Genomic DNA, 24,999 nt, shown 5'->3' with positions numbered 1-24,999 from the left:
AGCCGACCGAAGGACCAAGATTGTGGAATATTTCATGGTTTTACGGTGCTTTTACTGTTTTTATTGTTTTTTTATTTACATTTTTCTAACTGCGGCACAACAAATTTCCCTTCAAGGGAGAAATAATAACAATAAAGTGGAATTGGTTAATTTGACCTACTTTTGAGCCACTTTTTTCCAGGTTTTCCTCAAAGTTTAGGTGCAGGTTATGATTATATGGATGTTAGAGAGACTTTTACTTCTCTGTGGCCTGTTTATTGATGTTTAAAAGACAAGATGAAGAAAACTGATATCTCCTTTTCCCTGAATATTAGACTGATTTCTTATATTCAGACTAATGCAGTATTAAGATGCTTTACAAAAACAATCTCTACGCCCCGACACATGTTTGGTTCTGGCCCGTGGGACGCCATTGTGCTCGGTCAATCGGGCGGGCGGCCGTTCAGGCCCGTCTCTCGGCCAGTTGTTCAATCACAGAGTTATCCAGTCAATTGAACAGCTACTGAGTCACCGGGGCCAGTCAAGCAGTCATCCAGTAGCTGTGAGAAAAGTCCAGCCAAGAGGGCAGGCATTTCCCCGACTCCTGATGATTTCCAGATGAGAGCCCAGACTGCCTGGCCTGAGAGGAGAAGGAACACACACACACACACACACACATGCGGGGAGGGTGGAGGCTACAGAAAAGCGAATATTGTAAATCAAGGCATGATCCTTCACATGGAACTATTGTGTGACAGAGGGAGACGAGAAGGAGGAAGGCTCTCATCCACACTTGCGATGCTCATTTATGATTTTGATTGCATCCCTTGAGGTAGACGGCACTTGACTGGAGGAGAGCTCGCAGGTGTGTGTGTGTGTGTGTGTGTGTGAATGCACATGAGTGTGAGCGTGCGTGGGGAGGGGATCGACACGATGCAGTGGCGGGCTTTTCTGCTCCTTGTTTACCTGTCTGCGAACATCCACGAAGCCGCCGCTCAGCCCTACAGGAAAGGTAGGTGGACGCACCTGTTCCACTCGTGAGGCTTCCATGAATTTCACTTTACAACAAATCACAGCGTCGCCTTCATGAGAGAGGGACGTTGGCACTGAGACGTGCAGAAATGTATGATTTGTGTCATTAGATAAACTTCCATAAAAGAGTCGGAATTTTGCAAATGTCTAAAGATTTGGTCGTGTTTATGAATGGTTAGATATGCTCATATTTATTAATGACTGAAAACCGAAGAGTGGATAAAAAGCAAGTGTTTTTTGAGGTGCTAAAATAATTTAAAAGATGTGTTGTTTGAGTTTAGGGAAAACTAAAGGTATAACAGTTATATTTTCAGACCAACTGCCCTTTCAAGTAAACCAGCCCTAAAACACATTCATTTTCTGAAAGGGACTAATGAAGCTTATACTTGTATTTGTTTATACTAAAAAAAGGCAAGATTGTTGTAATTGTGGTTTTACAAACGTACTGATTTAAATGACGTTAACGCGGGCTGAATTTGAATATTAATGAAGCATCCCGCCTCAGAAACGTATCGCCAGCCGCCACTGTCGAGATGGTTTTTTGGTGCATGCCGCTGTGAAAGAATGTGTTATTCTTCTTGGACTTATCAGAAACTTGTTCACATACCAAACACCAGAATATGAGTTCCAGAGAAGAGACTCGGTGTGTTGTTGCTGGAAAAGCCAGCTGAGGAAATTCCTGTCTTAGTATTCACGTAGCAGAAAAACATTTGGACAAGCCACAAGTGATAAAAAAGAAAAGAAAAAAAAGGACATGAAAAGAACTAGGAATTTATTGATTTATTTTTAGTTATTGGGGTATTTCATGACATGTCTAATGAAATTTTCTGCTGTTTACGAAAAGCAGGTTTTTGACTGATGTGGTTACGCTATTTGGCCCTCTGTAGGACAAACGTGGTATTACACCAAAACGATGATACGGCAGCTGTGGAGGTTTAGAATAAACTCCAATGGCTCCCTTTGTACACAAAGTGTCTCGCTTCACTGTAAAACGGAGAGATCAACATTCATTTTCAAGGTTATTGATGTGACGACACGAATGTCGCTGCTTCAGACTGTGCAAGATCATCTAAAGAAAACCCATGATTTTATAGGTAAAACATGGTAAAGTGACACATAAAGAGCCAAACATGTCCATGAACTGGGGAACTTCTATATGGGGAGAGAGTGCTCACCACCATTGCCTTGAAAATCCCCTCCTTTTAACCCATCACCCACTCCCTCTAATTTCTAGAAGAAAATTCTGAGACTTTAGAAGCTCACTGCTCTAATTCACACACCATCTTTTTTCTTTTTTTTTTTTTTTTGTCAGACTTTTTGTTGACAGCAGCTGCCTGCCGCCGCCGCAAGACTCATTGTGGATGAGCACGAAGAGACGGAACCAAAAATAAAACAAAAACATTGTGCTGATTGAAGCTGATTGAAGCTCAGAAACTCCACAGAGATGGTGGGGAACTGTATACTTGGGTAATTATTAGGTGTTTGCTTTGTCACCATCAGCGGCTTCTTTCACATTACCATTTGTCATTTGAGGCACATAGAAGAATAGCGGGCCGCATAACAAATACTGATGAGCTCAGTTTGAATCCAGGAAACTGCTAATGAGACCAGTTATCAAACTGTATTATTTAACGGAATATGCCGAGTATATGGACGCAGCTCTCACACCGGAAGTACAAAGGACATTCGGCAGCATACTTCCATTCCCCCTGGATTATCTGGTCCAGGACAGAATCCACGTTCTTCCTCGTATCTAGGGGTTCGACTTTCGGTTGGAGTCTCTTTTCCAGTTCCCTCGCTTGGTCTTTTCCAGGGAAGCTGAGAAGTGTAATCCCCCATATGATTGGCACACAATCTCTCGTTCCCTTTTTTTTTCCGCAAATGGGGACCACCACCCTGATGGGACAGTCCAAAGGTTCTGTACCAAGGTACCTGTAATATTGTAAAGGTTTGTCAATCAAGAAAGTCCCACAATATCCAGGGAGAATCTCAACCACTAATGTCTTCAAGTCATTTGATCTTCGCAAAGTAGTGACGTACTATCGACCAGTTTCCGTGACACTTCCACTGATCCACGGGCAGTAAAGTGGACCAAATTATATAAAGTTGTAAATGCATCAATTTCTTCATGTTGTTGAGTTTGTAGCTCTGAAGCATTTCCACGGATTGAATGACAGGGAAATGGACCGAAACACTGTGATTCTAAATGTCAATTTATGTGTATAACTGTATCTTTGGGAAGAAGCTCGGTCACCTCCACTTCTCCTAATCGACAAGAAGTCACATGTACCAAGTCATTGTTTTGTGGATGTCAAAAGCCATTTCGGGTTTGTATTCTCGTATAGTTGAAATATTCAGTTTCCTCTTAGCATGTATATTAGTACTGCAAGTAGTTGTTTTCCCCCCTCTTTGTGATTTCTGCATATAATAATTTCCCCCCTTCCCCCATTAGTCCAAAAGGCACAATGGAACATTTTGTCAGCTTCAAAAACAAACACTGTATGACTTCATTGCAGTTTAGTTCGCCTCAGTTTGGAGTCACAGCGGGGGCAATGGTGATGAAATCTATCTTTACATAGCGAACCGCCGATGATTGTGACTCGTTTTTTGAATTAACCAACATTAGGAGGCAAATTACATTTCAAATACTGTGACGATTTTCTTCCTTCGTGTCCTCTTTCACCCTTCCCTTTTATTATATGCTCGGGGCATCCACAGATCGGTTTTGTTTTTTTTGTTAGTTTTTTTATCTCTTCTTTCTCTCCTTCTCCCATCAAGACATCCCTCCAGCCAGCAGTACCATTTAGCCCAGCTAATTAATGGATCTTTGTTGTTCCCCTCATCTCCTTGTGAGCAGTTAGCAGGAGATTACAAGTTCCCTGCCTCTGCATAATGACACCGGGGGAAGCCTGCCCATCCAAACATTGATTGTGTGAAGCGCTGGAGGAGTGAGCGGGCGAGAGAGAGAGAGAGAGAGGGAGGGAGACGACGCATGGCAAACGGAGGCACTCAGAGCAACCTGCAGGAAAAGCAGAGATGTTCTGATGGACGACTTCTAAACTTAAAAAAAAAATAAAAATTCAGCTCGAATTAGAAAATTGTGTGTCGGCTCATTTCACATGACAAAGTCCTGCATCACACATGCAGTGCTTATGGCCGAGCAGTCCGGGAGCTGTACATGCATCCGCAACGTATTGAAATGTATTATGTTTAGAGGCAAAAGTAGATTGAATGCTGCCTTCCTATCGTGCACAAAATGTTCCCATTTATGCAAGTAAGTTTTCCTTCATTTCCTGCCTCACATTTGAAATTCAAGTTAGGCAATTTCCACATGTTTGGAGTTCCTTAAACCTGAAGTGATGCCGACAGAAAAGTCAAGATATTGTATTTTAAATGTAATGCGTATTGTTTTTTTTGTTGTTTTGTTTTGTTTTGTTTTCCAGCCTAGTTATAATCAATTCCCTTTTATTTATGCAGCACCAAAATACAACACGGTCATCTCAAGGCAAAAAGAGCAATTCGACTGGAGCAAACAGAGGAGACGGTGTCAAGGAGACACCCGCAGAGCCAGACTCCGAGGTTCAGACTTTCAGAGAAACGCCCAGACTACAGGAAAAGGGAGAGTGTGTTCGTGACACGCACCTGCATGTGGAGCGAAAAAGGAAACAGTGCAAACGTATTTTAAGTGCAAACTTCAAAGTAGAGGCTGTGTCGGCCTCCCGAACTGACGGTGGGAGCTGGTTCCACATGAGAGGAGCCTGATAGCTGAAAGCTCAAGCCTGGTGGAGGAACGCTGGACGAGCGGCGCTTCAAAACGTGACGGAAGGTGGTTGTTAAGAGCTTTAGAAGTTAAAACTGGCAAATTTCAGATTAAATTCTGCTGCTATCTCGTATCCCCTCCATACTTCTAAGTTCAAATAGCAATCGCGCTATCATTGTGTATTTGCGTGTGTGTCTCTGAGAGAGGAGACTATATATGAGTAATGATAACAGTAATAGTCAAAAAGTATCAATAAAGTATCAGTAATAGTTAAAGAATATCAATAAGTAGCAATAATCATTAAAGAGATATCAATAAAGTACCAGAAATAGTGAGAAAGTAAACCGGCCCCGAGGCGAGTGATCTTTGCGCCTCACCTCCTAAATCTACTATAGAATTTAAATTTGTTATTCTGTGCCTCTTTATCAGGAATTTTACTGTCTAGACGCTGATATTAGTCTGTTCTCTCGCTGCAGCATTTTGAACCAACTGGTGACTTCTTAAGCGTTTATTTGGACACCTTGATAATAGAGGACGACAGTAGTTTGTATTTATTTGCCATCATGATGTCATTACTATTCACTTCCATCATCAGGTCAAGTTCTGTTTGTTCAGAATTGACTGAGTTGGGACTTTAACCCGTCGTAAGGATTTTTATATGCGAGGTGCAAGACAACAGTCATCTGTATCGTCCCGTGAAATTACCACTACAAGTACAAGTGAGTGTCTTTCCACTGCATAGGTTTGAGATGTCATTGTTTTCCACTACACTGCCATGGGTCCCTTGACTTTATGTGTTGTCGCTGTGACGGCGAGCTCTTTTTCTGCACCATTAACCGCCTGTAATTAGGCTGCCAGCCACCAGCTGGATTGTAAACCTACTCCATGTTTACTCTGTAACGCCGTATTTTTATTTATTTTTTTATCCTCCTCTTGCATCGGAGTGTCCAGAGTCATAATGTGAAAACCACCTACTTGAAAGTCGGCGGTTTCAGAACCGGGTTCTCCTCTCATGCCTGACCTTGTTATCCACCGGGCTTCGGGTTTTTCTGCCTCCTATCATGACATGACCTCGAAAAGCCCTCGGCACCTGCGCCTAATCTTTTCATCAGCTGCTCTGCAGATGTTCCTGCCGCCTCCACTCACTTTCATGCCAGGATATGTTATGTAAGCCAGCGGTCTGTCACCATTCCTGTACCACGGAACACTTCCTTGCCAGACAATTTTACTGCGGCCCGCTGGGGATATTTATATCCGTTTGCCCGTTATGTTTGGTGTCCATATAAGTAGTTTTGATGGTTGATGAGCTGGACTGTCATCAAGAGTAGATCAGTACGGAGAGTGGGTGTGCAGGATGAGGAAGACCTGTAGAGATAAACCTGTGATTTGGTGTGTCTTTTTTCCAAAGAAGCTCTCCAGTGGGAGCACCTTTTGGGACATTTGGTGACTGAGCAGTGGAATATGTGCAGAAGATTTCATCCTTTTCTGCAAAAACAATTGGAGGCCTCTAATAGAACCCAGTTCTAGTGCTCCGCTCAGCTGATCATGGGTGAATGTAGGGGGCAGCTATCCATCCATCCATCCTTACCCATTTCTGATCCTCTACCTACTGGTTGAATCTTTCCTTATACTTTGTTTCTCACCGGCTAATTTCCACATACTAAGAAATAGTGGATTTCACAGGTTAAGCACATTTGAACCAAGTATTAGTTGTAATTTCTCTGTTTTACTGTATCAATCTTTTTTTTTCCAAGATGAAAAGTATAAAAAGCATTTATGTTGATTAAAGCTAGACACATGCCATTAGTCCTTTTTGTTTAGTTAGTTGACATAATCGTCATACATCCTGCTTTTAGTCTTATTTGTCAAGATGAAAGGTTTTGTGCTACACTTTAACTTACCCTGAAAGTTGTCCACTGGAGCCCGATCTTAAAAAAAAAAAAAAAAAAGAGTAAGTAAACATTCACGTATCTGGCCTAATAAAAGTCACAATCTCGCGGGTTATCTTCGTCTCCGGTGGTGATGATTCTCCAACCATCTGAGCGTTAAGTAACAATAACATCTTTATTCCAAACTGCTCTCGCCGGCGCAACAAACATAAAACAGAACCCGCTTCAAAATACCAAAGGATGATTGTGTTACAGCAAACAATGACAGAGGGAAGAAGACGGCCTTTTTATGTAAATTAAGGATTATTAATTTTGAATGTAAATCAGTGGCGGCTTGGCCTCCGAGCCGTCGTCTCCCCGCAGCTCCTCCATCCTTTAACAATGTAACCCTTGTTCTAATGAGCACTCCTCCGCTCCCGAGTGCTGCTCTGTTTACATCGGCAATGGCCCACTGAAGCTGCAGCGTCTGTCAGTTCAGCATCTAATCTAATGTTTGCTCAGGCGATCCACCTCCACTGATAATAGCGCCTCCAGGACTCGCCCAGTCAATGAGGAGTGTAGAGTTTCACTCGCAGTTTACAAGAAGGCTCATAGGCGCATGTCAGCGTTGGATCGGGGGAAATATCAGTACTGCTGTTTGGAAGACAGAACGACTGAAGTAAAGAAAAGAGTGTTAATCTTGCATGTCAGGCTTTTGCAAATGAAGTTTATTGATTTGTTTTCTTCATTTCAGCTCAGTCGAAAAGAGCTGATTATTAGACCGAGGCTCTTTAGCTCTTCGTGCTGTGGCTCCCTGAAGATTTCACAAAATTACATTTTATTTTATTTTCATCCTATTTACACAACAGTGTCCTTTATAAAAGGATTCTTAACGCTTGGCTAAAAATTGCTTTAAAAAAAGGCACAATAACTAAAAAAAAAAAATATATATATATATATAAATATATATATATACTGTATGTATATAAAATGACAAACAAAAATTTGAAACTGCTAAAACATCTTTAAAAAAAACAAATAGAATTTCCTGGAGAAAAACAAAAAAAACTAAAAAAAACCTACATATAAAACTGCTTTGAAAAAAGCCTAAATAATTAAAACAACTAAAATGTAAAAAATGTTTTAAATCCTATACAAAAGAGGTAAAAATGTTACGGAATATTTGCCATCCTAAATCGTAAATTGAAAGTTTGAAACTGCAACAAAAGACAACTTTTTTGTAGGCATATGAAAACTATATATACACGAAACGTTATACGCCGTGTTCGCCTAATTCTAAAGTTAAATTGGAGTTCAATTTGGTGAAAAGTGACACAAACAGTTCTTTAGATCCTAAAGGTTGCAGAACTCTAATTATCAGACAACCCAAATTCAGTCTACGTTCTTCCCATTATGGTATATAAAACTATATTAATCTTTTGAAGTACTTTCAAAAGTTCTGTATTTACTAAATTATCTGTTCCTTCTGTGATGGAAAACAGAAAATTGTGGAAAAAAAGTTCAAATCATATTGCTTCCTGCTTTGAAGGGGGAAGCACACGGGCTTTATGAGAGATTACGAGATCATAAAATCTGAGAGCTGGAAGAGTGAAGGCATCCAACCAAGAAGCCATTAAAATAATCCAATGACTCTGGAGTGAAGGAACCAAGAAAAGAAATAGGGGAAAAAAAAGAATGTATGTCCAAGTTTTAGTAACACGATTTGAGCATTTTACTTTTTATGATGTGTTGAGTTAATAGAAACATTTTAGGAGTTTTGTTACACATTTTTCAAAGAGAATGGATTTTTTTTTTTAGTTTTTATTCTGGGACTTTTGACTCCTGTTTCTCTAAAATCCTGGCTTTGGGTCTGTTTGGTTTTGGGCTCTGGGACAGGTGAAAGGTTCAAGATAATACGTGGCGGATTACACAGACGCACCAAATATGTGGAGTTTATTATTCCAGCGCTGGAGCAGAGCTGCGGGGTCTCTTTACATTCTGAATGGTGACTGAATTGTTAAATCAAGCCAAGGCACTGAGACTGGCGGTCACCCAGGCAGGAGGCAGGTACACATGGGGGGGGGGGGGGGGCAGTGGTTGTCGCCACGGCCGGCCGGATCATCGCCAGAAAGCCAAAATGCATCTGGTGTGCGAGGCAGCGGGGCCAATCATTACTGCAGGATTGGCGAAGCGGCCGCCGCTGTAGGGTGGAGGGAGGATTTGATCCAAACTCGGATGAAGCGCTGTGTTTATACTGTATACCTCATTAAGATCAGTGTGTGTGATCCGCGCGCTGGCTCGCACGCTGAGCCGAGCGCCGAGAAGGCAACAACAGGATATGTGAGGCAATGGAAAGGAGGGTGAGATGTCTGGAGAAGCTCGGGAGGAAGTTTTCCCCGTACTCCGTCACCAAAGTCCCCTCAGTGCTCCGATCGAATTCGCTTTGCGAGCTGCTCTCCAAGTCTCACACAAAAGAAAGAACCGTAAAATGAGAACATTTCAAGTGTCTGGCGAGCAGCGGCGCTGTATTTAAACTGTACTGAAAGGGGGGGGGGGGGGGGGGGGGGGACAGCCACTGAATCCTCGGCTTCTTCTCAGGCTTGTTCAGTCTATTTAGTTTTTTTTTTATAAAACCTTAATTCTACGTGCTTGATGAGTCTCTCATTGTGTGTCATCTCCTTATAATCCTTTGTGTTTCCGATCCCTGAGTGCGTTGTTTTCTTCCATTTACTTTACATATTCACGTCTGCTTGTGTGCTGCGCCTCTACAGTGTGTTTTCAAGAGCACTTCCCCTCCCCTCCACCCTGCCTGACCGCCCCTCCAGTGTTTTCACCTGCACCTCGTCCAGCCTCTCCTCCCTGTGCGTGGATATAAGCTCAGCCTGCCCGTGCTTCTTTCTTGGTCGGTGTGTTTAGCTCAGGTTAACGTCCTTGTATCTCTTCACCTTTTCAATTCTTCCGTTCGTCCCACTTCTGGTTTTTCTTCCAACGCCGTCTCTGTGTTCATGCCACTGTCCAGATTCCGTTTTGTTGTTTGGTTTTTGGTTTTCTCGATTTTACCACTGTCTGATCAGCGCATCGTTTCAGAAAAGTTTCTGCACATGAACAAGTATATGGACTTGGTAGTTTCAGAGTTGAGAGTGACTCGTAATAGCAATCGAACTTAGTCGTCCGTCCATACCAATGCCTGTCTTCTCGCCATTGTTGACATTTATAGCGTACTGTTCTCTGAGTACATCATTTTCAGCATTTCCGTGTAAATGGACCTTGTTTTCATAATGTTGCCATGAAAACTTTTTCTGAAACGAAAACGCAAAAAAAAAAAAAAAAAAAAGTGCATTTTCACTTGAATTGTGTAACACTGAGCCTGAGTATGTGTATCTTCAATTGATTCTGTGACCGTTACCTTTCCACTAACGGATAACGTGTGCGGCCATGTGATAGAACGGTATTGTCTCCGGTAAAATATACTCTTCATATTGGAGTTCCCGGTCTGCTGCTCACAGGCAGTGACATTGTGATATCTGCCAAAAATGAAGTTGATCACAGCTGCCCTCCCCTCGAACAAACCTGCAGATATCTCACCTCTGCATTCACCAGAACCGAAGTCGAAGACCAATTAACCTCCTCACAGCTGAAGTCAGAGTCTTCTCTTCTCCACCTCCATGATGTTTAAGCAGTAATGAATCTCTGCTTATTCAACCTCTGGCCCACGCACGTGTCCATTCAGACAGTGTGACGCCTCGACTCGTGAATGCCAAGCGGATCATCTGAACCGTGCTTCTGTTCTGTGTGTTGCAGCTCTATATCCGTCTGCACACAGGATAAAGCGTGGGACACATACACTGATCAACCCCACATTCCAGCGCTCGGTGGAGGACGCCAATCTGCTTTTTGAGGTCAGTTTATCTGTAATCTTGGTGCCTATTCATCTTTATGTTTATTCTTATTTCATCTTTATTTCCTCACATTGTCGAGACTATCATTGTCAGCATCGACATGAATGTTAAATTTGCCCTGTATGATGACTTTTTCTCAACTCAGATGTCTTCTGTATGGAGTTGGAGTGCATTAGGTTCAGAGTGAGGCTTTCAAAGGATGAGTTCACCTTAGTTCTGGGACTGACAGTAAGATTAGAACTATAGACGGTTGCTCCACCTCCTCGTCCAGGAATTTGTCATTGTGATGCAACAAGAAGGCTCATGAGTCAAATCTGCAGTCAAACTCTGCGAGTGTGTGAATTTAGTTATTTCTGAGCCTGTTTTCTTTAAGTAGTTTGTCTTTTCCTGACAATCCCAGATCATGTGTGTTTCGTAAACTACCGTCTTTAAATTGGTGTAAGTGTGTGCATTAGTGATTGTGTACGTATTTTGATCTTCATCACTTAGATTTCAGATCGACATTTTCAAGTGAAAGCAGAAAAGTGTTGTTGCATTTAGGGGGGTCAGTTCACACGATAATGCTTCTCGGAGCCACTGGAAGAGCAAGTTTTTGAAAATGCTCCAATTCCGTCTCTGTGGAAAAGTATGACGACACTGGATTTTCTCTTATGAAGAAAACTTCAAGGATTAACCCTGCGTTTTCTGTACTACGACGATCGTTCACTTCTCACCGGGATGAATCACCCCGCTGAATGTGAAGGAAACCAATAAACTTGCCAAGATGGCAAAATAAAGCAATAAGAAACTCTGAACAACTGCTCTCTCTTTTATTCCATTTAATGACCAAATAGAAACATATGGAATCAACCAAAACATCTGGATATACCTCCAGCTTAAGTCAATAATACAAACTACCTTCAAACTAGAACGGATTAACCTGAACTTACCTCAGACAGTAACAAACCTCCTGAAGATCTCAACACCAAAACCACTTTCTAAAATCGTCTCAATATTGTCATGTTCAAATATCACAATATCCCTTCCCACCTCCAAACGGGAAGAAGATCTCAACATCAACACAGACCCAACGTTCTGCTCACAAATCTGTAGAAATATTTTCAGAATGACAAAAAGCACCAATAGAGTTCATTACATGGGACAAAGGATGTTTAAGATGAGACCCACTTCCACTAACATATGTTCAAACTGCACAGGTGATCTCCCTGATACCTATCTACACACACTTTGGCTGCCGTCTCTTGCAGATTCTTCTGGCTGGAATGGAAATCCAAGGTGGGGATCAGTCCCTGCTCATCCCAGACGAGGAGCTGGCCTCACTGAAGTGCGTGGAGAAGCTGGAAGTCCTCTGCGAGGACGTCCTGCCCAAGACGCTCTCCGACATCCGCCGGCTGACCGCCGAGCTCGACCGGCGTCGGCAGCCTCTGAGCTGGGCGGACTTCGAGAGGACGGTGCTGACGTTGGTCTACAGCACCCAGACGGTGGCTCAAATCACCGACCGGCACCAGAGAGAGATGTGGAATGACACGATGATCCGGCTGTTTCGACACATTCAAAAAGACCTCAAACTCTTTTGAGAAAGAATCAGACATGGTCTCTTAGTTTTGAAAGAGATCATCTTTAATTCTGACGCTGCAGTCCTTGGCTTCAGTTTTCACATAGCCTCAATGTTACTTTCATACAGTCTTACATTTACTTGCTGCATTGAACTACTTGCGGGTGCTCTATAAGAAAGTCTCTTGGTATGTTTGTAGGTTTGACAGGTTTTCTCTGGCTGAATGAAGTGGGCCCAGGTATTGACTTCAACAGCTCCAAGGTCGAGAATAAAGCTCAAGACTTTAGCGCATTTTACAGTCTCATGTGTGAGGCAGTGCTGCAAACTCCAGACAGACGATTCAGACTTTCTCTCTTTGGTTTGCCTTGAAAATCCATCATCATCCTCAAATTGCTTTAATTCTAGCTACAGTTCCTACAATTTTCGTCTTTCAGAGCATTGCCAGACAATAGCCATATTTAAATCCACTTAACAGCAGGTAGAAGATGATTGTGTCCTTGTCCCAACCCTTAATTTTAGAGAACAGTGTTGCTCTCTAGTTTTGTCCACATCAGGTTCAATGGTTTAAATGTGCCTGCGGATGTGTTGTGGGCACTGTTGACACACTTTGACACCGACTTTGAGGAAACATGACACACCCTTCACTTGTATAGCTGTAAGATGAATAAATGCACAAATATTACAATGTACCTATGCAAATAAATGTAGAAATGTCAAGATTATTTTACTTCTATTACTTCTATACCTTCAGACTACACTGGTATTTCAGTGGCTTTAAAGGTCCCATAATATGCAAAATTTATTTCATAATAGTTTTCTCACATTAATACGTGTCCCCATAGCCTGTATGAGGTCAGAGATGTGAAGAAACTCATCTTTCTTGTCTGCATGCTTCACTTTTTTGCAATTGTGTGCTCAAACAGGGGATTTAGAGATTTCCCCTTCATGACATCATGAGGGGGAAGTTGCCCCTTGCTCTGGTTATGGATACTCCTTTTCACCCTCCTACATGTAGAGCAATAGCGATAAATCCACCATAAACATGAGCCCATGGTACCGCTTTCCATATTCTCCCCCCAAGAGTGGCGTGGAGTCGGCGTGGACAGACACAGAAACAGCCTGTTCTCAGTCGAGCTCACTAGAGGGACTTTTCGACTGGCTGAAATTCAGAGGCTGGATTTCTGGAAATACACTTTAAATACAATGTTGTTGGTCCTCTGACACCTACTTGAAATTGTTAAACAAAAAACCCCCCAAAAAACTGAATAACATGGAACCTTTAAGATTCATGTTTTGACTGTATTCCTCCTCGGTTTGTTTTCCCTCCCAATCCGTTGTAACTGTCACACATTACGTCTGAGCCGACTTATTTGTTCACCGCGAGGAGCTCAAACCAAGCGTTGCAGCTTCCTCTGCAAACTGGAGGACGGCCTCATTAATCCCAGTGAGCTTGAGTAAACTCCCACAACTTTCAACACGGCTGAAGTCTCAGAAGCACTGCTGATGCTTTTAAACGCCCCCGGAGTTTGTTTTTCCGACTTTCTCGGCCCGACTTCAAAAAAAAAAAAAGGGGACAAACATCCACAACTGGATGCGGAGTAACCAGACGTCTTCGGCTCTGTCGAGGACAGATTGCTCAGCTTGTTTGATTTGTCAGTTTAAAAAAAAACTGTCTGAATGAAAATGGTGTACTTAAGAGTCTGTGTACATCAATACCATTGATTGCTCATTTAACCAAAGTGTGAAATGTCTGATGGCTGTTTGCTTCAAAACCTACCCCCCCCCCCCCCCCCCCCCCCCCCAACTTCTTTTTGGGAAATCGGTACTTGTCCTAATAAGCTTTTGTGCACTCTGCATGTCTGAGAGTGGATCGGAGTGCATATATCGTATTTTGTGTTGTTTTCCCTCCTTGACTCGATTAGTTTTACATCCTCAGTTTGAGCTTTCATGCAGCCTGGGAGTGGTTTTTGTCATTTCCTCCAGCAGCATCTTCTAAAAATGCATATGTTGATCACAGGTTTTTTTCTCTTCTTGTTTTCTTTTTTGCCTTTCTCAGCATGTCGTGCAGAGCTCCGGCTTCACACTCACTCTGAGGCATGATTGATGAGGAACCAAAGATCTCTGCGGCGAGCAGTTTCCTTCCAGGACAGAAAAATCAGCATTTATCCCCTCAACTGTTCAAATGATGATGATGATGATGAGATTTCTTAGGTGTTATCAGGTCACGGATTGACGTAGAGTCGAGAAAGTGGGATAAATGTTATCCTCCACCGTTGTGTCGAACAGAATTGAAAGAACAACCTCACACAACCCCTTAATGTTTCAGATATTGCAAGAAAATCCCAAATCAATGCACTCAAGTCACTTCATAATGTAGAAGATGAACATATTGATTTGTGTAGGAGACTTGCTCAGATGCTACAGGCTTAGATTTAATACATTTCATCATTTGATGATGTTGCTAAAAGACATTTAAAGCCTTTCAAACTTTTGTACGGTTTCATTCAGCCTTGATAATCAACGTTATATGCCTTTTAGATATAAGCAAATCAGTTACAAAGTGAAAAATGATTGAAATCTTGCAGGCTTCACAATGCATCGCGTCAAATTTGATCTAAATGGGATAAAGAGGACTTAAATTCATCCTTTCACACACCAAGTGGTTCATTATCTTGCTCTGGAATAGGTCGGGAACCTTGGATTATGTGGCTGCCATCAATGTTTTTGGGAAGAAACAAGAAGTTACCAAATGTGGTCACTTCCCTTATAAATGGTGGGTCCCAGGTTGGAGAAGTAAGCTTGTGTTTGGGGGTTGGCCGGTTCGAATCCCAGCTGGTAGCTGCTTTCCCCCCATGAGGCTGCAGAAGTTTGTAAAAACATGAATAACATCTTAAAAGCTTATATTATTTTCTTGGTAATATTGCAGAGTAAAATGACATATTAATCTGTCATTTTTCCAGCATACATTTAAAAAGAAGTGTAAATATCCCAGGAGTGACAAATACATGTTGGTTCATGAGCCAAATGCAGTCCAATGTCATCTTAAGTGGGCGGGACCTGTAAAATAGTGCCATAATAACCTTAAAATGGTAACTTTTCTTTGGTATGGTGCAGAGTTTATGTGATGGGAATGTCTATTTCCATTAAAAAGTAATAATAATAATTTTACAACAGAAAAGTAATATAATCTGTCAAAACTACACAAACCAAAATCCCAAAATCCATGTTTTCTTTGAAATCAGTCCAGGGGCTTTAAGTTTGACACCCCTGGTTTAACGTACTTCAAGAATCTGAGTTTCAAATGTAAAAGTCTGTAATTGAGAACTCATCCCTGTGTCATTGGGGCCTTTGGGGAGTTATTTAATTATTTGGCTTCATTTAGAAATCGTCCAAGTGCAACCCCCTTTTTTTTTGTTGCACAATCTGCTGTTTAATGGCATTAAAGTATTAATGTCACTAACTACGCTGCTTCTCCTCCTCTGTGATTGTGGCACAGATTTAATAAGGAGCAGAAGAAGAAGGAGAAAAAAAGTAGATTCCTGACTTATCACCATGCGTCACGAAAAATGACTGTAATAATTCATCCAGTTAGTGTATTATCTCCAAAGTGTCATGTGGAACTCCATGCATGTTGAGTGAGCGCCACCAAGTGGACGCAGGCAGTATATTGCTGTGTCGTCACTCATCAATACTCAAACATTATGTAATGCAAATATCTGTACATCGGGAAATTACTGAGCATTCTAATCTGTTCCAACCCAGAAATACAGAATATAATCATGTAATCAGCGCAGTCTAGACACATTCTGGTTAATCAAGGGAGTTTTTTTTTTGTTTTTTGTTTTCAAAATGCAACTGCAACCTGATCTGCTTCACTTGTTTGGTTTTTCCTCATAGAAATCTGTAAAATCTCTCTGATCTGGTGGCTGTGATTCCAGGCAAGTAGAATACAGACCGAACCCATTCCATGCTGTAACGCTCCACTACATTCACATGAGCATGAAACGGGAATAAAATATACAGTAGACTCATCTTATTGAAAGACTTGAATCAAAACCCATTTGAATTTCTCAGAGGACTCCACAGGAGTGTCAAAGGTATAATTCAGCTGCCGCGTTCAGCCTAATTTCATTTTTGATTGAGCCAAAAATAGAGGCATAATAATCATTATATTTAAAATCTAATGTCTTCTTTGTCGTGGCTCATAGTATATGCGATAAAAAAATCTTCTTTTTTGTTATCTGAACAATTTGGGAGTAAAAATTACAACAATCTCAACATGTGGAACATCCTTGTTACTGTCTGTGGATCCGAGCAGCGAGGTGAAGGATGTCTTTAAAAGCTTTCAAAGTAATTATGGCGTTATTTTACTGTTTCAGCCCAACTCAAGATAGAATTGGTCTGTATGTGGCCCCTGAACTAAAATGTGTTTGACACCCTTGATCTGGGATTTAAATTGCACAGGTGATGGTTACTATTTACATTGTGGGGAAGAGAAAACAAATGTGACTCAAAATATTAATCAAACGAAATTATGGGCCAGGATTTTCAGAACCCGTGCTCTGTGTTTGGAGGGAATGAAGCCTGCTTTCACAGAGAGAACATGCAAACTCCACACAGAAGAGGTCCTTACAGCCCAACGCGGCTGTTCTCACCCTGCAGGCCTTCACGACTGAGACCAAATAATGCTTGTAATTAGTATTGTTTGCACTAGGTGGCAGCATCTCCAACATGATCCTCGTTCATCGCTTCATCCTCATTTTATTTGTGCAGATTGTGAGCTTCAACACATGAACCTGATCATATAAATGACAAACCTGTGCATTCATGCACCAACGATCTCATTTCATTAACTCTGTCTCCATGCGTGCAGAAACTCCCCTTGAAGACGGGACAATATGTTTTGAGATGAAAACGAATAAAACGTGGCATATTCAATCTGCCTTTTAGTGCACGTCTGTGCACGAGGTGGCCTAACTGGAACAGAGTCTTCTGGAGAAATGCTGCCTTTCCTGGTGGAGACGCTCCGTGATCACCTCCAGCGGTTGTTTTAACTCGGAGCTTATCAGCTGCATATGTTCTCCCTCCACAGCTGTCAGGCGTGTTTTCATGCTCCGGCGCTCTCTCAGGCAGCCGGAGTGGATGGGACGTCACCTCGTGTCACGTCGACCGCATATAGCCACTCTGCAGAAAATCAAATGATGTAACATGCAGTGTTTACGAGGAGTGCATGGAAACCAGCCAGAGAAGAACCCATGGAAACGTCGGATATTATGAAAAAATAAATGAAGCTCTTTAGTTGGACGCATTGGAAAACATCCTCTTTGAAGTCTTTGTCTTCACAATGTGTTCTTGAGGGGGAACAAAGTTTTTAAAAGCAATTTTTTTTTTTCCCCCTCTATTCCATCAGGCAAATTACTATCATTCCTAACGGGTATCAAACACAGAGCGACGGTCCAGATGTGGGAGGGCGGCGAGGTCTGAGCCGCACAATCAACAACAGGCTGAGGTCGCGGGGTCGCGGACGTCCGTCTGTCACAGCCTCGGACACGTCGACCACCTCTCCGCCGCCCCACCTCCACGTTCCAGGACTCGACTGGAAGCGTTTGACATCATCACAGTTCATCAGTTCAAACCACAAGTCCTAGTTTCTGCAGTGCAACGTGGCTGATGTGTTTGTTATTGTAACTGAGACCGGAGGGAAGAAGAGGAGGAGAGGATGGATGGATAGATAGATAGATAGATAGATAGATAGATAGATAGATAGATAGATAGATAGATAGATAGATAGATAGATAGATAGATAGATAGATAGATAGATAGATAGATAGATAGATAGATAGATAGATAGATAGATAGATAGATAGATAGATAGATAGATGGATGCCTCACTGAGGAGCGGAGCCAATTCCACAGCGTGAGCCTTGAGAACAACCTCCTGCTCACTCCGGATTCCAAGAGAAAACAAAGTTTTTCATAAAAACACCTCGGAGACTGAGAGACGACGGTGGAGATAACATTTTAAATATCTGCACTCTGTTGTTGTACTTTGAACACTAATTTCTGCATCTTCCACTGTTATTGTGTTCTTAAAACTGGATTACTTGGACGATGGACGATGACTCAGCATTGGATGATTACATCAGGATTTTAATGATTTTATGAGTCATCAAGTTACATCAACAATGGCGATAATGGTTGGATGACTGTGTTCATCTATTTTTATCAGATTTTTTTTTTTAAGTATATTGTTTGGAGGGATATTCATAGTGTTTTAATTAAGATAGAGTCATTGTTTCTTCTTCAAATGTTTCTGACTCAAAACGAAATAACAAAAGACACCGACTGAATCATTATGTGTCATTGCTGCTGATTCAGCTGCTGGATCCACGCGGATGAACAGAATATCACAGTAATGATATTTGTACGTGTAAATGTATAATTCATCAATAAGATAAAACCTTTTTCCCCCAAAAATCGATGCACAAGCCGCTGAGTGTGGAAAAGCTCTTTATAAAGGACTTTTTACACAAATCTCAACACCGCACTGAAGATCTATCTAGCGTGAACATGTATTCATACCCAGGACTCAAACCAGGGTCCCCCACTCTGGAGCTCAAGGCCAAACTCCAATGAGAATCTCATTCTTAAAACACACACAGCCTCACAATCTTTCCAGTTTTGGTAAACTCCTCGGCTTTCCCACCACATCACGACAGAGCCTCGAAAAGAGGAGCGAGGCTGGAAGTTGGCAGAGGTTTTCCCTTGCTCCACTCTTTATCGGCGCTCTGGATTCACATGGGAGCCGCAGTGTTGTGTAGCGCCGGCGCGGCTAATCTGATTTGGAGGGGCGCAGCTCAGCGGCAGGTGGAGCGGTCTCACGGGGAGGCTTCACATGACGCATTCGAAATGACGGGCGCTGCCGTGTGGAGGCGATGGAGGAGACGTTGAGACGGCAACTCCTTGCAGTCGGGGGATGATTGCTTTTAAAGATGCACAGAATCTGATGGAGAAGTTCCTCGCGTGATGTGTTGAGTGTGTATTTATCCATGAAACCAAATCCAACATATTTTTCATTTTTAGACTACGCCCACGGAAAGCAGTGATTTATGGCTCCTTCATGATTTATTGTTACAAAAGTCTGAACTGAGCTGTAAACAGAACCTTTCAGTTATTTGTTTTCCATGTGTATAAAATACTAATGATTAGAGTGTATTGTTCTCGCATGTTTTTGTAGTTTTGTTTCAAGAACAACGGTGCCAGTTTGGGCCACTTTTGACCAGATATTTAGCGTCCTCGCCGTGCAGCGATTCACCTTGTCGTTTCCATTATGAACATTCAAACTGAATAAAACAAAACGCAACATGATGGCAGCAGAGTGTGACGTTTCAGATGTCTCGAGTGGCCACAGTGATGAGGGATCTACTGATCGAAAAGAGAAAGAGACCCCCACATCACCAGGGTTCAAAGCCTTTTTGAATTCTGGTCACCGTGTAACTAAAAGCAGGAAGAATCATCAAACTGCACCACATAACCACAAAAGTGTTTCCTCCTCCTGCGTCCCTGTAATGAATCCTCATGTACACTCCACATCGCTGCACTGGTTTTTCATAGAAGTCTCTTAACAAAGTTACATTTTAATATGTAGAATTTGTCTTTTAAACGATAAACCTTTAAAGACAGTATAACAGTATAGCTTTACAAGTCTTCAAAATGAACTGTGGGACCAAGATGGATCCTGGCGGGACTCTTTGGATCGGGATCTGCATGAGTAATGAGCGAACGGCCAAAGCTTGAGAGGTGAACGAGAAGAGAAGCAATCCATCATGTAAAAACACCGTAAAACACTTCAGAGAAAGTGGATATTTGTTGATTCTCGGACTAGAACGTCGACTCTGTGGCTTATTTTGTTTTTCTCGGGGGAAGAAGTAATTATGAAGTGACTGTGACGACCGGTTGTCTGCCAGTTTTTGTTTTAACGGTTCCTGCTAATGGGTGTTTAGCTTCAGTGTAAACACCCTCAGGAACCCGCGACGTCGGGAACGGGGATGGCAGAGCACGAGCGGCCGGTTAACTGCAGTGTTTGTCTCACAGTGTTTGTGTGAGACCTGGAGCCCCGGCCGAGTCATCAGACGCTGTGCCTGCCTGCCTACTTTATTAAGTGTTTGCTTTCAAACTGGCCGCGCTTGAAGTGTCCGGGGGGGGGGGGGGCCTGACACCAACCGTTTACTCACACTTTGCTTACACGCTCCTTTCTCCGAGCGGTCTGGCTTGTTTATCATCGGTGTACAGTTTTAAAAATGGTGCCGTCCTCACCGCGACCTCGCCAGTTTCTGCATCACTGCCGCCTTTAGTTTTCCTCTTCAGAGAGGGAACATGTCGGAGCAGAGAGACCAAAGATACACGGGCCTCCAGTTGTGTTTTACAGCGAGACGGTTTGAAGAAACAGATGTGTGTGTGTGTGTGTGTGTGTGTGTGTGTGTGTGTGTGTGTGTGTGTGTGTGTGTGTGTGTGTGTGTGTGTGTGTGTGTGTGTGTGTGTGTGTGTGTGTGTGTGTGTGTGTGTGATGACGAAGTGGCTCAGCAGATGCTTTCAGTTTGGCAGCTGGACGCCAAAAATCCCCACAATTCACCTCACTGACACGTGCAGTGTTATTTTCACCCGTCGTCCTCGTCTTTTCCAGTGATTCCACTTCCTTCCACTCAGACTGATCTTCTTCTGCGTCAACGAGCACGTGGGATCGGAGCCGCCCGGACTACCGGACGCTCCCGAGTTAAAGGAAACTATGAGGCCATCTCACCCTTATTTTTTATGTCTTTTTAAGCATGTAAAGCGTTTTGTGCTACAGAAATGTATGAAAAGTGGGATACAACTAGTTTGATTTGATTTGATCTGCAGCCACACCCCCCAACGATACAAGTCACTCAAAAATAGTACTTAATTATAGTAATATTTATTGTTTTAAACACTGTAGCAGTGGCATCACTTTATTCATAACTGTAAGTTACAAGTATGACTTGAAAGGAGTGAAGTAACTTTACTTGGAACTGAAAATTTGCACTAACTACTTTCTAAAAGTGGCTGCTTCAAATAGTAGTGGAGTCATTTTCCTAGTAACTGAAAGTCTTATACTTGACTCATATCGCCAGTTAATGCTTTAAATACTAGCAGAGGTAAAAGCAAAAGTATCTTTTTAGGCCTCATTTACACAACATTTCAAGTGAAATCGCAATGTTGCCTTTTCATTTCAGAAAAGTTTCGTGTTGAAGCATCAATGTTTTGAAAACGATGTCCATTTACACAGAAATAGCAGAAAGAATGAAAACAATGTATTTAGCCTCTTGGGCCACTAGTTGGTGCTGTTGTTTGCTTTTGTGATGAAACCAAGGACACATGCGCGCTGAGAACGATACACAATAAACAATAACATTGCTGTTATTGCTCGTCTACTCACGTATATATGTACAGAACTATTCACCATGGTTGTGGTCCGCGTGCGCAGTAGCAGAGCTTCAGAAAAGTTTGTTTTTTCCTCCTTGCCATGGAGATGGAGTCAGGACGTATTCGAAAAGTTTTTTAAAAGCCTCCACGACCGTTGTCATGGAAACGGTCACCCGAAATGCAACAAAAGTTTTCAGTTTTCACTTGAGAATGTTATCGAGCTTGTTGTCTGGCTTTACTCAATTCCAGTTATAAATACTCGTTACAATGTTAAATAGAAAGCAAAGTTGCGTGACTAGTTACTTTTGATTACAACTTAATTACAGTTATTGCTTCAAATAGTAGTAGACATTTGCACATGTTTAAAATCACGAGTCACTGCTCTGAATAACTCTTTTATTGGAAATAAATTTGTCGTGGATTATTGCTCATTACTTCTCCAAATAGCATGAAAGGTCATTTGCTACTGACAAAAGAATTGAACTTGATGTATTTACAATTACTAGTTGCTGTTTGCAGTGTATTAATTTGACTAGTTACTGAAAATAAAGCCTACTTTGTCTTCGTCCTGTCTTGATATCGGTCACTGAGTTGTGTTGTTGTTTGTGTGACACATTAGCTGAGCTGTCGTCACTGTGTGGGTCAGTTTATTGACTCATTCACTATTTTAAGTTCAGCTGAAGTTTCGTCTGCAGAAGTAGGAGTCAGATTCTGGTGTGAACACATCAGTTTTGGTCTTTTTGTGTAAATCAGATTACATTAATCATCACATCTGAAGGAACACTGAAAGTCGATCAGTGTGAATCTGCATGATCTCCTGCGCAATTATACCACATTTGTTCATCAGATGATCATGACGTGAGGAGATATGTAAAACAGGGCTTTCCTTGGTGGGATCTTGTGGGGGCAGGAATGCTTCAGCTCGTGGGCGCTCTTTTCCAAGCCCGGTCGCATGTTGCTGCATTCCTCCATCAGAGCCCCTCGTCTGCCCTCCGCACGAGTCCGTCCAGCTTTACCCAGGAAATCCTCGTCTGGTTGCGTTGCCAGGACTGCCCCAAAGTTACAAAGCAGGTTTTTAAAAAAGACTCCGCTGAGGTCAGGACATGGGAAATACACACTCATGCTCCCACATCTGTGATCTATTTACCGTCAAAACTTTGTCAAACCAAACAAGACATTGGAAGCAGATCTGCCTGTTTAAAGTGAATGAAAAGTGAATGAAATGAAACATTCAGTTCTGAGCACATAAACAATAAACTTCATTTAGACTGCTTTTCAATGTTTCATAATAATGTGCATGACTGGCTAAGTATCTCATGAGTAATGTCGGGACAGATGTTTACAATCAATTGTGATCTGTCAATTCAGCGAGAGCCATTATATACCAGATTCATTTTGTGGTTCTTGAAATGAACCTGAAATGAGAGAAACAGTCTTGGAAAAAAAATTGTATTTGAAATACAATAGAACCACAAACAGGCACAAAATCATCGGAAGGAAAATAAAAATAATCACTATTTGACATAAAATTGAATGCGAAGCAGAAAAAAAAAATGAAGAAAAATCGCACAAAAGGACAGAACAGAAAATAACCCCAAAAAGTCTCCAAATACAAAAAAGCCACACACATTTAACAAAAAGAATAATAATAAAGTATGGAAAAGGAACATAAATGGATATTACAAAATATATTCAAAAACAAATAAATAAAACAAAACATGAAAGCACATAATATAAGCGCAACAGTTTGAGGTCTGGTTTAACAAAACTGCATGTGGAGTTCCACAAGGCCCCATACTGGTCCCACTTCTGTTAAGAATATACATGTTACGACTGGTTCAGATTTCTGATAACGACCAAGTGTGCAAATGTAACTATGCGGATGACACACAGATATACATTCCAGTACAATCACTGAGTGAGTGCACTGAGCAGGCAAACCCTTGGATGTGCCAAGATTTTGTTTTCCTAGCCAGATAAGTTCAGTGTACTCCGTCAATCTGTGATGTTAAATAGCAGGGATGAAGCCAGAAATCTTGGTGTGCTCATGGACTCTGACCTGAGTCATCTTAAAACATCTTAAAACGGATTATTATCGTCTGAACAATACAGCAACGGTTAAAAGACTGGCGACTCAGCAAGTTAAAAAGAACGCATTTGTCTTCAATCGACTTCTCTGGGCTTCCTAAGAAATCTATCAGACAGCTAATACAAAACGCTCACGAACACCAGAAATGTGGTCCACATCTGTCCAGTTCTCAGGTCTTTGCACTGGTTTCCTGCTCTGAATAATTTAGGCCCAGATTACATCTCAGACTCTCTGTTATGGTCTGATCCCTCCAGATCTCTCAGGTCATCTGGACCAAACCTGTGTCTGCTCCCAGAGTCAGAACCAAACGTCTGACAACTCAGACTCTCAGTTAAAACCAGGCCTTAATTGAGAATTGCTTTGATGTCTTCAGTTTTTTTTTCCACCTTTCTTATTGCTCTTGACAACTGTACATGTTTTTAATGTACTTTGACTTGCGTTGTTGCTGAGACGTTCCACACATATAAGCCTGCCTTGAATTTTAGATATTAGCTTATTAGCAGCAAAAGATGAATTACAACAAAAATGATGAAATGGAAAGACTCCACAGCCAGAATAACAGTTTAAACTGGCAGCGACATGTATCCAGATTTTTGCATTACTTCAGTACAATGGACATATTTAAGCCTTAATTCTCTGGCACAGTGCATCTTTATCTCTCATCTGTTATATCTGTTGTAGCTGGACTGCAATATTTTTGCTGTTTCGCTCATGTGCTGTCTCGACAGCAATCTGAGTACACAAAGTAAAACAAACAACAAGCTGGTTTAAATTTTGTTCTGTTCTTCAGCTAAGACGTACAATATTACATGTCTGGCATTTTCCAGGCAAACAGGCCAAGACCTGGGCCCCCAGCACCCCACCAGACCTGATGGAGCCCTAGTCTGTCAGCCAGGACACACCAGAGGAAAAGTGAGAAGAAGGCGAATGAACACTGGGCCCCAAACCCCGACACAAGCCAACCAGTCAACATATACCCTGGAGTTAGTGGTGCTTTGGGAGAACAATGAAAACTGATTTCTTCCAATTCATGGATCATTTTGAAAATTAAGAGAATCTCTTGATAAACTCTCTTGTATCCGTGCATTTTACAGGAAGAGTAATATATCATCTGCATATTGGCATATCTTGAGAGTTGCATTTGCTGTTTGCGCTGTCCTTGTCGCGGTTTCCTCACGTGGCAGTTTGCTTGTCAGACTCGAGAACATCTAGTTGTGTTTTCCCCCTGCGACTCATGGAACTGATCCGCTGTGCCCCTCTGCTGTTTAGGATTCACCTGCTGGTTCCAGCTCTCCGCTCCCCCACACGTCTTCAATCCCATCAAAACTGCTGACTCCTCTCCACCCTCTGCACATCCACCTTCCTTCAGTTTTCAA

The 24,999-nt window shown here is 42.0% G+C and overlaps 1 protein-coding gene across 1 annotated transcript; it reads left to right on the top strand.

The window, feature by feature from the left end:
• The first annotated feature begins 642 nt into the window (after positions 1-642).
• fam180a (family with sequence similarity 180 member A) lies at positions 643-13,829 on the top strand. The gene is made up of 3 exons (XM_080491674.1): positions 643-991; positions 10,441-10,538; positions 11,786-13,829. The coding sequence occupies exons 1-3, from the start codon at positions 871-873 to the stop codon at positions 12,113-12,115; spliced, it is 549 nt and encodes a 182-aa protein (XP_080347800.1). The 5' UTR covers positions 643-870; the 3' UTR covers positions 12,116-13,829.
• The last annotated feature ends 11,170 nt before the right edge of the window (positions 13,830-24,999 follow it).

The sequence above is a fragment of the Lipophrys pholis genome, assembly GCF_963383615.2.
Source record: "Lipophrys pholis genome assembly, chromosome: 22".
Lineage (NCBI taxonomy): Eukaryota > Metazoa > Chordata > Actinopteri > Blenniiformes > Blenniidae > Lipophrys > Lipophrys pholis.
This window is presented reverse-complemented; position numbering and strand designations above follow the sequence as displayed.